Source organism: Hemiscyllium ocellatum, chromosome 8 (assembly GCF_020745735.1).
Source record: "Hemiscyllium ocellatum isolate sHemOce1 chromosome 8, sHemOce1.pat.X.cur, whole genome shotgun sequence".
Taxonomy (NCBI): domain Eukaryota; kingdom Metazoa; phylum Chordata; class Chondrichthyes; order Orectolobiformes; family Hemiscylliidae; genus Hemiscyllium; species Hemiscyllium ocellatum.
Genome location: NC_083408.1, coordinates 70,351,000 through 70,367,878, shown reverse-complemented (window position 1 = coordinate 70,367,878; position 16,879 = coordinate 70,351,000). Strand labels below are relative to the sequence as shown.

At 41.6% G+C, this 16,879-nt stretch overlaps 1 protein-coding gene across 4 annotated transcripts in view; it reads right to left on the bottom strand.

Moving 5' to 3' along the window:
• txndc16 (thioredoxin domain containing 16) overlaps nt 1-16,879 on the bottom strand; it is a 122,787-nt gene that overhangs the window by 64,590 nt on the left and 41,318 nt on the right. For all 4 annotated transcript variants that reach the window (XM_060828448.1, XM_060828452.1, XM_060828449.1 and 1 more), the window contains one exon: nt 16,208-16,354. In XM_060828448.1, coding sequence (XP_060684431.1) covers nt 16,208-16,354 — 147 coding nt within the window. The remainder of the gene's footprint in view (nt 1-16,207; nt 16,355-16,879) is intronic.

Genomic DNA, 16,879 nt, shown 5'->3' with positions numbered 1-16,879 from the left:
ATTTCAATTAGCCTAATCAATTCAGAACATCATGATGATTATTTTGATGTATCACACTCCACGTCAGGAAGCTGCAGTTAACTCTCACACACAGCTAACTCGTTCATTTATAGTAGATAAAGCAAGTCTCAGTAATAGAGCCATGAAACTATTATCAGTTGTCATAAAAACCCATCTGGCTCATTAAAGTTCCACAGGGAAGGAAATGTGCCATCCTGACCTGATCTGCCCCCATGTGACTCTATCACTGGTTGATTCTAACCTGACCTCTGAAATGGCCTCATGACCAGTGTTCAAGGACAATTAGGGACAGGGAATAAATGCTGATCTTACCAATGATGCAAATAAACTCCAGCCTTTGAATCTAGAAGTATGATTGTTTTTAACTTCTGGAAACCAGAAGGCATAACTGGCTGGCCTGTGTAAAACCTCAAAGATTTAAATAGATTTTACATTGAATTAAATGAAGAACAGCCAAACCAATTAATGCCAGACAACGAGAAAAGAGAGGCATCATCATTTGCAAACAAAATGACAATCCAAATGGAATTAACATCCAACTAAAACGTACCAATGGAGAGGTAATTTCTCCATTAATAACTGGGAGATAAGGGACTATGGCAGTAAAAAATACAAACAAAATTTGTCAGTGCACACCTCAAACTAAAGTCAAACCATCAGATCCAACAAAGTGAATTTCAGAACAGGCACTTGGTGAACCTGTTGACAATTTCTTACCAGATTGGAAAATACAGCTGGATGATGTAAGGTTAAGGATGCAAATGAAATTCTGCTAGTTCTGAAATTCTGAGGTACGAAAATATTTGTTTGGAGAAGGACAAGTTCTCAATATGTCAGGCTGTAGACATCACCAGAAACAATGAAGCCATTAGCAGAGAGATGAAGATGCTGGCTACCCAAATGGTTTGCCAACAGTTAAGTCAAGAAAAACACTCAAAGATTGAAGCTGTGAATTAGTAAGAAAAGAAGGCAACCAGAAAGAAAGGTCACCAAGAGCTGTGATGAGATCACAGATGAAAATGACCAGTATATGGACTGCACTGCTGACCTTGTGGAAACCTTCAGAAGAAATACGCAGAACAAGGAATGAAGATAGTAAAAATGTTATGAACGACTGAACATGAGATGAATGGGGAAAAAACAAAACATATATATCTTACATCATGATTGTTTGAAGATACAACAGGAAAGGAACATTGCAACCAAATGAAATGTCCAGATGCAACAGCTCTCATAGAAAAGCAGTTCACAAACATTCAGATCAGTAAGAGAATGAGAACTAAGCTCCCAGCCATAAATCTGGAGCTTATGATCAATACTAGAACATAGAGTAATATTATCCCAAGCAGACTAAAGCAGAGGACCTTGCCTGAAAATTTAAATGAAGATGATTACTCAAGGAAAGATGCTGTGAGATTGAGCAAAGTCATGCTCAGGCCATATAGGGGAAGTAGATGCAAGAAAAAGAAAAACTCAAATCAGAAGGGCACACAAAGAATACACAGTTGACATATATTTCTCTGTAACTGAAACAGATAACCCTAAAGTATTGGGATTGAACATTTGTGAAAAGCTGAAACTTGACTCAGCAGACCATGAGGCGAAAAAGGTGACAATAAGGATTGAAAGTAGTAAATTCACTGAAAGGTATTCCTGAATCAGAAGCAAGATTGTCTGGTACAATTGTCTGAAGAAATGTATGAACATCTTCTGGGATCAAGTTAAAAATCACACAACACCAGGTTGTAGTCCAACAGATTTATTTGGAAGTGCAAGCTTTCGGAGTGCTGCTCCTTCGTCAGGTAGCTAGTGGGATGGCTACCTGGCGATGGAGCAGCGTTCTGAAAACTAGTAATTCCAAACACACCTGTTGGACTATAACATAGTGTGATTTTTAACTTTGTCCACCCTAATCCAACACTGACACTCCAAAATAAAAAGAAAGAAGCCTATGTCAGGTATAGACAGGATAGATCGAGTGAATCCTTAGAAGAGTATAAAGGCAGTAGCGGTCTACTTAAGAGAAATCAGGAGGGCAATAAGGGGACATAAGATAGCTTTGGCAAATAGAATTAAGGAGAATCCAAAGGGTTTTTACAAATACATTAAAGACAAAAGAGTAACTAGGGAGACAATAGGGCCCCTCAAAGATCAGCAAGGTGGCCTTTGTGTGGAGTTGCAAGAGATGGAGGAGATACTAAACAAATATTTTGCATCAGTGTTTACTGTGGATACAGAATGTAGGGAAATAGATGGTGACATCTTGAAAAATGTCCATATTACTGAGGAGGAAGTGCTGGATGTCTTGAAACACATAAAGGTGGATACATCCCAGGACCTGATCAGGTGTACTCTAGAACTCTGTGGGAAGCTAAAGAAGTGATTGCTGGGCCCTTTGCTGAGATATTTGTATCATCAATAGTAACAGGTGAGGTGCTGGAAGACCGGAAGTCGGCTATGTGGTGCCACTGTTTAAGAAGGGTGGTAAGGACAAGCCAAGGAACTATACACCAGTGAGCCTGACGTTGGTGGTGGAGGGAATCCTGAGAGACAGGATGTACATGTATTTGGAAGGGCAAGGACTAATTAGTTATAGTCAACATGGCTTTGTGGGTGGGAAATCGTGTCTCACAAACTTGATTGAATATTTTGAAGAAGTAACATAGAGGATTGCTGAGGGCAGAGCAGTGGATGTGAGTTATGTGGACTTCAGGTTCCCCATGGGAGACTGATTAGCAAGGTTAGATCTCATGGAATACAGGGAGAACTAGCTATTTGGATACAGAACTGGCTCAAAGGTAGAAGACAGAGGGTGGTAGTGGAGGGCTGTTTTTCAGACTGGAGGCCTGTCACTAGCAGAGTGCCACAAGAGTCGGTACTGGATCCACTAGATGTGAGCATGAGTTACAGTTAGTAAGTTTGCAGATGACACCAAAATTGCAGGTGTAGTGGACAGTGAAGAAGGTTACCTCAGATTACAACAGGATCGGGCCAATGAGCTGAGAAGTGGCAGATGGAGTTTAATTCAGATAAATCTGTATTTTGGGAAAGCAAATCTTAGCAGGACTTATACACTTAACGGTAAGGTCCTAAGGAGTGTTGCTGAACAAAGAGACCTTGGAGTGCAGGTTCATAGCTCCTTGAAAGTGGGGTCACAGGTAGATAGGATAGTGAAGAAGGCGTTTGGTATGCTTTCCTTTATTGGTCATAGTATTGAGTACAGGAGTTGGGAGATCATGTTGTGGCTGTACGGGACATTGATAAAGCCACTTTTGGAATATTGCATGCATTTTTGGTTTCTTTCCTATCAGAAGAATGTTGTGAAACTTGAAAGGGTTGAGAAAAGATTTATAAAGATGTTGCCAGGGTTGGAGGATTTGAGCGACAGGGAGAGGTTGAATATGCTGGGGCTGTTTTCCCTGGAGTCGGAGGCTGAGGGATGACCTTATAGAGGTTTACAAAATCATGAGGGGCATGGATAAGGTAAATAGACAAGGTCTTTTCCCTGGGGTGGAGGAGTCCAGAACTAGAGGACAGAGGTTTAGGGTGAAAGGGGAATGATATAAAAGAGGCCTAAGGGACAACTTCTTCACACAGAGGGTGGTATGTGTATGGAATGAGCTGCCAGATGATGTGGTGGAGGCTGGTACAATTGCAACATTTAAAAGGCATCTGGATGGGTATATGAATAGGAAGGATTTGGAGGGAAATGGGTCAGGTGCTGGCAGGTGGGACTAGATTGGGTTGGGATATCTAGTCGGCATGGACAAGTTGGACCGAAGGGTCTGTTTCCATGATGTACATCTCCAAGACTCTATTACTTTACGTTAGCAGTAGTGGATAGAAGATCCACAGTCCATTCCAGGAAGATGCCAGGAAATTCCAGGAAGCATGGGAAACACAAATGACAATATAACTGCATGTGATTGCTTATGGCACAATTGTATTGTCCCTATCTTTGAGCCAGAAAGCTCAGGTTCAAGTGCCACCTGCCATGGAGGTGCATCATAATCAAACATGTTGATAAAACAAAATTGCACATCAGAAAGAAGCAAATGTGGTGACATTGAAAACTTACATGCCTTCAATTACAATTATACACACATATTTAGAAACAAGCCAGTGTCTATCAAAATAACTGCTGATTCACTTTGTTTGGCTTCAACATTGGTTGTCAAGTCATTATTTATTTTGTATTTTGTCGCTATTTACACTCAAATTCCAATTACGCAAAACCTTGTTTACATTACATGAGGTCTGCCTGCCTGCAAACCTAAGCATGCTGCCAAAGATGTCTGCACAAGCTTAATGACTTGCACAGAGCATTCTGCGAACATAACATTCAGGAGGACAAGAATCCTGACTTTCAATGTTTAAATCAAGACATTATTAAAATGTGCCTAGGAAGATCAATGGACTATAATCTGGACTCTTATTCCATATCATTTCAAAATGAAGCACTAAGACAAGACAGCTTCAGGGAACTCACTTCTTTTCACTTGGCTATCACTTGACTCCGGACTTTGACTGTAATCTTTCGTATTTATGTGAAGCAGAAACCACATTAACACTTGTAATGAAACTTACGTGAAGCAGTCAAAAATTCCCAAATACGAAAATGCAATAAACATTCAATCCCTCCACCAATGCTGCACTGTGTCAACACATCAACAAAATGCAGTGGTGCAAATCACCAAGGTCTATCCACAGCACTTTTCAAACCTCTGACCTCTACTACCTAGAAGAGCAACACCAGGTGCATTAGAAAACCCCCATATGAGCATTCCTATCAATGTCACTCCCATTCTGATTTGCAAATACTTTGCTACTCTATCACTGTTGCTGGGTCAGTATCCTGGAACTCCCTATCTTACTGCACTTTGTAATACCTACACCATACAGGCTGCAACAGTTAAGAAGGCAACTTTTGACCATGAATTTATTGTTCATAATATGGATATGAATCAATATTTTCTAATGAAATACAAAATCTGGAAATTGAGCGATACAGGCTACATCATGCATCTGGCTCTGCTCTCCAAATCAAAGCTCACCAGTCATCTCTGCATAGACTAAAAGCAAAGAATAAAAGCATAGACTACTTTGTAAACGGTGAGAAAATTTGTAAAGCCAGAGTACAAAGGGATCTGGGAGTGCTAGTCGAGGATTCTCTAAAGGTAAACATGCAGGTTGAGTCCGTGATTAAGAAAGCGAATGTTGTCATTTATCTCAAGAGGGTTGGAATATAAAAGCACGGTTGTGCTACTGAGACTTTATAAAGCTCTGGTTAGACCCCATTTGGAGTACTGTGTCCAGTTTTGGTCCCCACACCTCAGGAAGGACATACTGGCATTGGAACGTGTCCAGCGGAGATTCACACGGATGATCCCTGGAATGGTTGGTCTAACATATGAGGAACGGCTGAGGATCCTGGGATTGTATTCATTGGAGTTTAGAAGATTGAGGGGAGACTTAATAGAAACTTACAAGATAATACATGGCTTGGAAAGGGTGGATGCTAGGAAATTGTTTTCGTTAAGCAAGGAGACTAGGACCCGTGGACACAGCCTTAGAATTAGAGGGGGTCAATTCAGAACAGAAATGCGGAAACATTTCTTCAGCCAGAGAGTGGTGGGCCTGTGGAATTCATTGCCGCAGAGTGCAGTGGAGGCTGGGACGCTAAATGTCTTCAAGGGAGAGATTGATAGATTCTTGATGTCATGAGGAATTAAGGGCTACGGGGAGAATGCGGGTAAGTGGAGTTGAAATGCCCATCAGCCATGATTGAATGGCGAAGTGGACTCGCTGGGCCGAATGGCCTTACTTTCACTCCTATGTCTTATGGTCTTATGGTCTCTGGCTGACTGAAGCAGATGGAACTCAGGATGATGGCATTTTGGTTACGTTATTTGATTCATAAACCAGACACCCACCTCAGAGAAAGGTTTAAAATGCCACCAAGTCAGCCGGTGGAAATGAAATATAATTAATCAATAAATCTGGAATTACAAACTAGTCTAAGAATTACTGATCCTGAAACAATTGGACTATCATAAAATTCCATCTGCTTCATGGATGTCCTCCAGGACAGGAAATCTGCTATCTAGACCTAGTTTGGCCCATACTTGGTGGCCCATTTTATTCCCTTAATAAGCATTCATTCAGGACCAGCAATCTGAATTCAACAGTCAAAACTTTAAAGCTCCATTCCAGACACTGAGAACACTGCAGTACTGAGGAAGCGTCTTTCATGAGATGTTAAAGCAGAACACTAGAACACTATTCTCCCACATGGCAGAGAGATACCAAAGGCAGCATCAATTCCCCACCTGCCAGTCAGAGATAAGGCTGTTAAAAAGGCATATGGTGTGTTGGCTTTCATTAGCAGGGGGATTGAGTTTAGGAACCGCGAGGTTATGCTGCAGCTCTACAGAGGCCTGGTTAGACCATACTTGGAATAGTGTGTTCAGTTCTGGTCGCCTCATTATAGGAGGGATGTGGCTGCTTTAGAGAAGGTACAGAGATTTATCAGGATGTTTCCTGGATTGGAGGGCATGTCTTGTGAAGAGAGGTTGAGGGAGCTAGGGCTTTCTCACTGAAGCAAAAGATGAAAGGTGACTTGATAGAGGTGTATATGACTCTACTACCACCGCTGGCAGTGCATTCTACACACCTACTACTCTCTGTGTAAAGAACCTACCTCTGACATCTCCCTAAGTCACTTAAAAATTATGCCCCCTCGTGGTAGCCATTTCTGTCCTCGGAAAAAGCCTCTGACTACAGTGAATAGTCAGAGGCTTTTTCCGAGGACAGAAATGGCTACCACAAGGGGGCATAATTTTTAAGTGACTTAGGGAGATGTCAGAGGTAGGTTCTTTACACAGAGAGTAGTAGGTGTGTAGAATGCACTGCCAGCGGTGGTAGTAGAGTCATATACATTAGGAACATTTAAGCGACCCTTGTATAGGCATATGGATGATAGTAAAATGAAGGCTATGTAGGTTAGTTTGATCTTGGAGTCGGATAAAAGGTTAACACAACCTCGAGGGCTGAAAGGCCGGTACTGTGCTACAATGTTCTATGTCCTAACACCATCAGCCTTCTCAGGTGGACACAAAAATCCCCATTTTGAAGAGATGGAGAGATTCTGTTGTGTTTCTATTTGACTTTCTGAATGTGTTACAAAACGAATGCTTTCTCCAGTGTTCTGGCTAATACATATTCTCTAACCTACGTCACTAAAAGACTTCATTACTTCACAGCTGCAAATGTGTTGCTGGTCAAAGCACAGCAGGTTAGGCAGCATCTCAGGAATAGAGAATTCGACGTTTCGAGCATAAGCCCTTCATCAGGAATAAGAGAGAGAGCCAAGCAGGCTGAGATAAAAGGTAGGGAGGAGGGACTAGGGGGAGGGGCGATGGAGGTGGGATAGGTGGAAGGAGGTCAAGGTGAGGGTGATAGGCCGGAGTGGGGTGGGGGCGGAGAGGTCAGGAAGAGGATTGCAGGTTAGGAGGGCGGTGCTGAGTTGAGGGAACCGACTGAGACAAGGTGGGGGGAGGGGAAATGAGGAAGCTGGAGAAATCTGAATTCATCGGATTTGTTGTAGGTACAGGTTGTCCTGGTTGGGTCCAAATTTTGTTGGTTGGAATGTAGTTCGGAGTCCGTGTGGGATCAGTCGGTTCCTTAGGCAGGTGCTGAGGAAGGAGATGTGGCTGTGGTAACGAGTCTGTTTGAGAACGTGGCTGAAGAGCTTCTGTGCAGAGGAGATGACCTGGGGGGTGCAGTGAGAGAGGGACTCACTGAAATCCTTGTAGAGGGAGGAAGCCAATGGTATGACCTTGTCTATTTAAATTGGTTCTCACAGTTGCACATCACAACGAGTACACTTCTAAAGCACTTCAGTGGCCGTAAACTGCTTTGAGTCACAACATAACCGCAAAATTTATAAGCTAGTTCAAATTCTTCCTTTACCCCACAACAGTGAACCCAAAATGTTCAGGGCTCCAGGGTTACTATTCTCGAAACGTGTATCCTTTTCATGATTGGGACTTCCTATGAAACTTTATTGAGATTACGCCTGTGCACAGAGGAGACCAGCATCATACAAATGGCTCTAGGCGTAAAATCAGAAACGTGCTCTTTCTGTGAGCATCACTGTTCACAGTATTGCACCAGATTATGACCAAACAGGATAAGCCATCCTGTTATGCGATGTTCAAATTTTTGGGGGGTTTGCTCCCCATGACTTCAGGATTTAAGAAACAGGGCGAAAGTGAGAACTGCAAATGCTGGGGATTAGAGTAGAGAGTGTGGTGCTGTAAAGGCACAGCAGGTCAGGCAGCATCCGAGGAGCAGAAGAATCAACGTTTTGGGCAAATGTCCTTCATCAGGGTGGATATTGCTTTGTAACAGGAGACATGCTTGGATGACAAGGAGCATCTGAAATTACAGCAGAATGGCTTTGACCGAGGTTATTTTTCATCATTTAATGCCAGAAGTAATGGAGTGGCTATATTGGTCAGGTAGAATCTTCCATTTAAATTGTGAGTGTGTGTTAAAGTCACACACGGGAAGTTTGTAATTCTTAAAGCCTTGAGTAATGGGGAATAAAATGGTGTTTTAAATGTTTATTGCCCTCCAGCTCATCCCCTTAAATCTTTGGTAGATGCATTTTCTAAACTGATAAGTCTCGAGTTCTGGCACATCATTATAGGGGGAGATTCTAACTGTCTCATGGATCTCAGAGTAAACAAGTTGCCCAAAGGTCCCTCGATACCCTCTGTACAAACTGAACAGTTAATGGGTCTGTGTAGGGAGTTAGGGTTGGTGGATGTCTGGATGCGTCTCCACTTTACAGGCAGGGATTTTATGTTTTCTCCAATCCGCACAAATGTCACACCAGGATTGGTCTTTTTCTGACCCCTGCAGCAACTTTGGATTTAGTGGCATCTTGTACGATTGGTAATATTACTATCTCTGCTCATGCTCCAGTGTACCTTATGGTTACGATTAAGGACATTACAATGGGTTTGAGGCACTGGCGAATGGATCCCTTTATCCTCAAGGATAAGAAGTTTGTGGAGTATTTCTCTAGGGAATTTCGGGCCTTCCTAGACATCAACTTAGGCTCGGTTGGTAGTTCATCCGTCCTTTGGGAAACTGCCAAAGTCTATGCCGGGGTTAATTATTTCCTATTCCGCCAGTAGGAAGCGACAGAAGGGTGAGCAGCAATGTCTCCTTGAAGCACGGTTGAAGGCAGCCAAGAAGGCTTACTTTGACAGAGCTGAAAAATGTGTTGCTGGAAAAGCGCAGCAGGTCAGGCAGCATCCAAGGAGCAGGAGAATCGGGAAGAAGGGCTTATGCCCAAAACGTCGATTCTCCTGCTCATGAGATGCACTTTTCCAGCAACACATTTTTCAGCTCTGATCTCCAGCATCACTTTTTCCCTTACTTTGACAGACCCTCATTGGTCAAACTACAGAGATTTACGGCACTGCAGTCTGCACTAAATTCCATGCTCACACAGACAGCAAAGAAGGAGCTGGCTTTTGCAAAGCAAAGGTTATACGAGCATGGTGACAAGCCAGGCAAATACGTAGCGTATCTTGCCAGGAAAAGAAGTGCCCCTCAAGCCATTACAGTGATTAGGGAAGGGTCTGGGAACCTAACATGTGATTCTAAAAAGATTAATGTAGCGTTCTAGAGATTTTACTACCAATACAAGGATTGTGAGGGGGAGCTGGACAAAATGGAGCCTTTTTTTAAGGATCTGAAGCTCTCGGGTATGACTCCTGAACAAGAGTCCAACTTAAAGCCCCCTTATCAGAGCAAGAAGTGCAGGAAGCTGTGAGGCAACTTCAGAGTGGAAAGGACGGACTTCCCAGTGAATTTTATAAGGAATTTATAAGTATACTGTCAGGCCCAATGCTCAATATGTTTCATGACTTATAGAGTCCTGATTGTCTCCCACCATCTCGGAAACTGGCCAATATTTATTTTAGCCTTAAAAAAGGGAAGGACCCGGAAGACTGTGCTTCATACAGGCCCATTTCACTCGAATAATGTTAGGAGGCTGCTAAATGTAATTCAAGCATGTCAACAACAATCAATATAGGAATTGGTGATTTCTCTAGATGCAGAGAAGGCAATTGACTGAGTTGAATGGTAGTACCTTTTTTATACTCTGGAGTGATTTGGTTTGGGTGAAGTCTTTATTAGATGGATAAAGATTCTCTATTGTGGCGCTCTCGCAGAGGTCATCACCAACGGGGTACGAACAAGCAGTTTATTATTTTTAGAAGCAGCTGGCAGGGCTGTCCCCTCTCACCACTGCTTTTTACGCTGGTGACTGAACCATTGGCAAAGACCATTCATAGGGATCCCAATATATCAGATTTCGTTGTATGCAGACAATGTCCTAATTTTTGTGACAAATCCAGCAGTTTCAGTACTTCGCCTGATACAATGCGTTTACGCGTTTGACACTTTTCGGGATACAAGATTAATTTTGCAAAATCAGAGGCTATGCCATTGGGTGGTCTTACGAAAGAGCTAGGTCTTGAGGGCGACTATAGATTCCTATTTAGGTGGTCACAGCGGGGTTTTGTGTATTTGGGTATATGCATTTCTCCAGTTCTGGATCAGCTATTCAAATACAATTTTATCTAATTATTTGATAAAATTAAACTTTAGGAGACCTTCATAGATGGGAGGCACTTCCGGTCTCGTGGTTGGGTCGGATAGCACTTATTAAGATGAACATACTCCCCCGTTTGCTATACCCTATACGGATGCTCCCCCGATTTTCAGTAAGCAAACATTCAGGAGGCTGAATGGCTGGTTCAGTCCCTTTATTTGGCACTGTAAGTGGCTCCTCATTAAATTAGCTAAACTGCAACTGCCTCACAGATTTGGGGGAGTGGACCTTCCGGACATTAAAAATGACCAATTAAGAACGCTTTGGTCCTATGTGAGAGTGCTTGGGTTTGTGGAGATCCTCTTTCAATATGGCTAGATATCGAAGCCTCCCAGGTGCCCCCTTACCAGTTTGCTGTTTTTGGACAAAATGAGGACAGTTAGGGAATATTGCCATAACCCAATAGTGATCAATACTGTTAAAGCATGGAGGGCAATTCGGCAAAGGGAAGGCAACATTGGCAAAACATCTTTGTTTACACCTTTAGTGGGTATGCTAGGTTTTCAAGCAGGGATGAGAGATTCAGGATTTAAACACTGGGCAGCTAGGGGTATGTTTTGCATTGGCGATTATTTGAGGGAGACTTAATACAGTCAATACAGTTATCTAATAGAGACTTCTTTCATTTTTTGATAGATCCCTACAAATCTGACATAGAGACAGAGGGGTGCTACGTGATAAAAGTACACTTTCTGTCAGTACTTTATATCACTAATTGGGGGGTGCCCCCTCAGATGAGTTTGAGCGACTCTGCAAGGTGTGGGAGAGAGAGCTGGGCGTTGAAGTTTCCTCAGAGGCATGGGAGGATATTTGGGAGAATGCAAGGAAGATATCCATTTGCAATAGCACCTATGCTTTACAGTTGAAGGTTCTTCACAGGGTCCACTTGGCTCTGGACCATTTGTCAAAATTTAAACCAGGGATACCTTCAGCATGTCCCAAGTGCAAAGTAAGAGCCCTCGGGTACTCTTACCCATTGTCTTTGGTCTTGTGACAGGCTTCAAACATATTGGTGCTGTGGCAGGCGCAATGGAGAGGATTTTGCGTGTAAGGGTGGAGAAGGACCCTATCTCTCTCATTTTGGGCCTGCCCACTGTATTCCCTGCAGACGAACATAAGAAAATACTTTTCAATATTCTCATGTTCTGTGCAAGAAAGAATATCTTGCTAGGTTGGATATCCGAAAACCCCCCAGGCCTGTCGGGTTGGCGGAAGATTGTTATGGAGCATATTCCCTTGGATTTTCTCACAAATATGGTACACCACAAAACTGAGAATTTTTATAAGACGTGGCAGCCCTTTTTGGTATACCTGGACACAGATTTATCTGCCACACTTTATACAGTCATAATGCTTGGGTTTTATGAGTCCAAAATACAGGGAGGAGGAACTGTGAACGTATGAGCGTTTTGTTTTTGGCTGGGCTGAGTTACTACTCTTTATTATTTTGTTGTTGGTTATTATTTATTTAGTTAAATATCCAGTTTGGGGTTTTTTATTGTATACTTTTCTATATGTGTTTATACATTTGTACATGAGAGTGGGTTGGGTTTTTTTCACTTGTGTTTGTTTTTGTATTGTTTTGAATTGTATTGTTTTGTACTTGTAATATTTGTACTTGTAGGTTTGCTCACGGAGTTGGAAGGTACATTTCCAGACATTTCGTCACTCTCCTAGGTAACATTTTCAATGGGCCTCTGGGCAAAGCACTGTTGATAATTCCTGCTTTCTATTTATGTATGGGTTTCTTTGGGTTGGTGATGTCATTTCCTGTGGTGGCATCATTTACTGTGGTGATGTCACTTCCTGTTCTTTTTCTCCAGGGGTGGTAGATGGGTCTAACTCGATGAGTTTGTTGTTAGAGTTCTGGTTGGAATGCCATGACATCACCAATCCAAATAAACCCAAACATATAAATAGAAAGCAGGAATTATCAACAGTGCTTCACCTGGAGGCCCACTGAAGATGTTACCTAGTAAGGTGATGAAACATCTGGAAATGGACCTTCCAGTTCAGCAAGCAAATCTACATCCAGAACTTCAATCCTATTCTGCCATTCAGTATCAACATGGCTGATCATCCAACACAGTAACTTGTTCCTACCTTTTCCCATATTCTTTGATCCCTTTACCCCTAAGAACAAAATCAAACTCTGAAACAACTTCACAGACAGCAGTACCTTGTCACCAGGTCACCCTTTAGTTACATGTGGAAAGCCCTTGACACTGATCCTGTTTCCTCAGAGTCAGCTCTCAGAATGAAGAGAACGTCTGTCGTGTATGTATCTGTCAGCCAGGGCTCCCTGATTGCAGCAGATTAACAGTCCTAATCAAGGAATTCATATTCTTTGAGGTCCATTTGGCTGACCTCGCTACAAACTCCTTCTTGAATACATCCCAATGTTTTGGTCTCAACCACTTCCTGTGGTCGAGAATTCCATAGGTTCACTATAGTCTGGGGGAAATTTCTCCACATCTCAGTCCGAAATGACCGCCATATCCTCAGACTGTGACCTCTGGTTCTAGACTCCCAATCATCGAGAACATACTAACTGCATTCACCCTGTCAGTGACACTGCAACAGAATTAGTTGCAGTGTTCCTAGATTAACAGAAGGCAGGAAACAATGCAGCAAACCTCAATTAGCATTGTAGAGTCATAGAGATGTACAGCATGAGTTGGTCCAACTTGTCCATGTTGAACAGATATCCTAGTCTCATTTGGCAGCACTTGGCCTATATCCTCTAAATACTCCCTACTCATATACCCCTCCAGATACCTTTTAAATGTAATTGTACTGGCCTCCACCACTTCCTCTGGCAGCTCATTCCATACAAGCACCACCCTCTGCGTAAAAAAAGTTGCCCCCTTAGGGCCCTTTTAAATCTTTCACCTGTCACTGAGAACAGCACGGTGGCACAGTGGTTAGCACTGCTGCCTCACAGCGCCAGGGACCTGGGTTCAATTCCCGCCTCAGGCGACTGACTGTGTGGAGTTTGCACGTTCTCCCCGTGTCTGCGTGGGTTTCCTCCGGGTGCTCTGGTTTCCTCCCACAGTCCAAAGATGTGCGGGTCAGGTGAATTGGCCATGCTAAATTGCCCATAGTGTTAGGTAAGGGGTATATGTAGGGGTATGGGTGGGTTGCGCTTCGGCGGGTCGGTGTGGACTTGTTGGGCCGAAGGGCCTGTTTCCACACTGTAAGTCTAATCTAAAACATTGCCCTCTAGTTTTGGATTCCTTATCCTAGGGAAAATACCTTGTCCATTTATCCTATCCATGCCCTTCATGATTTTATAAAGCTCTACAAGGTCACCTCTCAGCCTCCAAAACTCCAGGGAAAATAACCCTAATCTATTCAGCATCTCCCCATAGCTCAAACCCTCTGACCCCAGAAATCCCCTTGTAAATCTTTTCTGAACCCTTTTAAGTTTCACAACATCCTTCCCAGATCAGGGAGACCAGAATTAAATGCACTCCGACAATAGTGGCCTAACCAATGACCTGTACAGCCGCAACATGATCTTCCAACTCCTATACTCAATGCTCTGATCAATAAAAGCAACCCTTCTTCATTATCCTATCTACCTGTGACTCCACTTTCAAGGATCTATGAACCTGCACTTCACGACTCTTTGTTCAGCGACACTCTCCAGGACCTTACCATTAAGTGTATAAGTCCTGCGCTGATTTGCCTTTTCAAAATGCAGCACCTCACATTTATCTAAATTAAACTCCATCCACCACTCCTCACAACAACCAATCCTGGAAAAAATATGTGTGATCATTGGATGTGGAGAGGCTCTGATACTATGTCTTCTGCGGTCAATCCACAATCTGACATGGAATGATTAGGCTGGCCATTTGGCTGGGATACTAGCCAACAATGGAATTGTTAGAGATTGAATATGAAGGTTTTTTAAATAATTAATCCTGCACAAAAATAACTTATTTTAAGTTTCACATTATAAAAAAAACACTTCAGTTGAAATTTCAAAACTGAAAGACCACAAACATTGCTTAAAAAATTGTAAACAGATGGCAGAAGAGGTGTGTTTCTGCATTGCTTCACACATTGTTTACATTTACAGATTAAGTTAACTGTATATAAGCATAACAAAATATTTTTACTGCACGTTCATTCTCAACACTAGCATTCCTGCAGAAATTTGAAATAAATGTTTAGGTAGCCCGTCTGTACAATTATACATATTATAAGGTAAATAAAGATGTACTTGAAATTAAGAGCAAAAAGATTTCTAAGTAGACAAGTAGAAAAGAGAACATCAATCTTTTAGCCACTTAATCGGAACTGAAACACTCTAGAGGTCTCTTGTAGAGGGCAAAATGGAGGACAGCAGAAAGCATGGTCAGTCGAGGCTGACAGATGTGTGAGAATGGCATAAGCCAGCTCAGTAGGTTCTATCTTGACACGAGATCACCTGCCACAAGAACCTATAGGCAACAATTGCATGGAAAATTTTGACTAAGACCGAAAATAGGCAGAGTTATGGAATGCAGATATGAATGCAGTTAATCTAGCTAGAATTAATAAATAAATTATGATAGCAGACATAAATTAGAGGAACAAATTCAAGGTTTCGACTCTGCACATTAATCTCATTGTTGTTATCTGGCACAGGACTTTGCGTATATTACCAGAAATACACAGAACGTTAACAGGAACAGACTTTTGTAATAGCATTCAAAATGTGTGGGAAACATTGTCATAAAAATATATACTGTCTCATTAAATTCTGCATACACCCCATACATGGGGTAAATTTATCCACAAAAATGTTGCTTACTGTTTCATTTCAAATTCATTAATCATAACTACAGCAAATGTGCCAGAAATGTGTAATTTCATTCTCTAACATTAATGTTATTAGTAATTCACAAATGATGTGATCGACATCAATCCATTACCATGATGTGACATGAACAATTTGATTACAGCTGTCATAAGGCTTTATCTAATTAAGAACACTGACTAAGGGAAGCTACAGGAGGACTGCCAATATAACTTGTGGAACTTCACCTTAGTACAAATCACGAACATCAGGAGAAAATTGAAAATTGAAAAAAAAATGCTGTACATACATGTACAACTGATACCTGGGAAAAAAATAATCTACAACCAACCTGCTCAAAAGAAATCAGGGATATTTGCTGTATAAATGATTGTAGAGAAACAGCAAAAAGATAAACGGTCACTACTTATTTGCTCCATCTAGTTAAATTAGCCAATCATATCACCCTTCACAACATATCTAACATAACTTGCTTATTAATAAAAAACACAAACATTTAATTTGTTTTGTGTTCAGCTCTGCATATTGTACCCAATCATTTTTCATTGCTCTTGACAGCTGAAATTCATTTTTGTTCAAACTTTGTAATTTAATGCTTAGCCCAGGAATTCTTTCACTTCATCTTTTAATAAGTTAATTCTATTTAGCAGCGTGTATCTATAAAATGCCCCAGTACTTACAAGCAGTGTAGAACAGCACCACCACGTGGGGAATTGTTTCTAAGATTGTAGGAAAGCTAATGTCTGTTAGTGCTTGAATTAAGCCTAGATCATGCTCTTTCCACATGTATGCGCTGATGGCTTCTGCCACTTCATCATCTTGAATACCTGAACCAAAGAAAAAAATTTTCAGATCCAATGGAGATAAATATTTTTCCTAATCGTGCATTCATCCTTCATAATTCTGTAAGCATCTTAATACATACACTGTCAGTAAAACAACATTTTGCTACTAGTTGCGAAGACACCACGGATCATCGAAAGTGACTTTTCTGGATACCTCAAAGTAGTAGCAACGCTAAGACAGCAACCACTGCCATTTTGTCTGGGATGCTCATTTGACATGTGTGTCAGTGCGTGTTAACCTTATTCAAAAGTTATTTGCTTTACCCTTTTCCAAAAGAAATGATTATTTAATCTCAGCAAACTATGATTGTACATTGTTCATCAGGAGGATGCTGAGAATAATGCCACATTCTGGTTATTTGATCCCAGAGGTACACAATCAATCAGCAAAATTCCACATGAAAATACAAAGGAAACAATCTGCACAAAATAGAATATAATATAAAAATATTCCATTAAAATATAATACATTATGTTGAAATAAATATTATAATAAAGAATCATTCC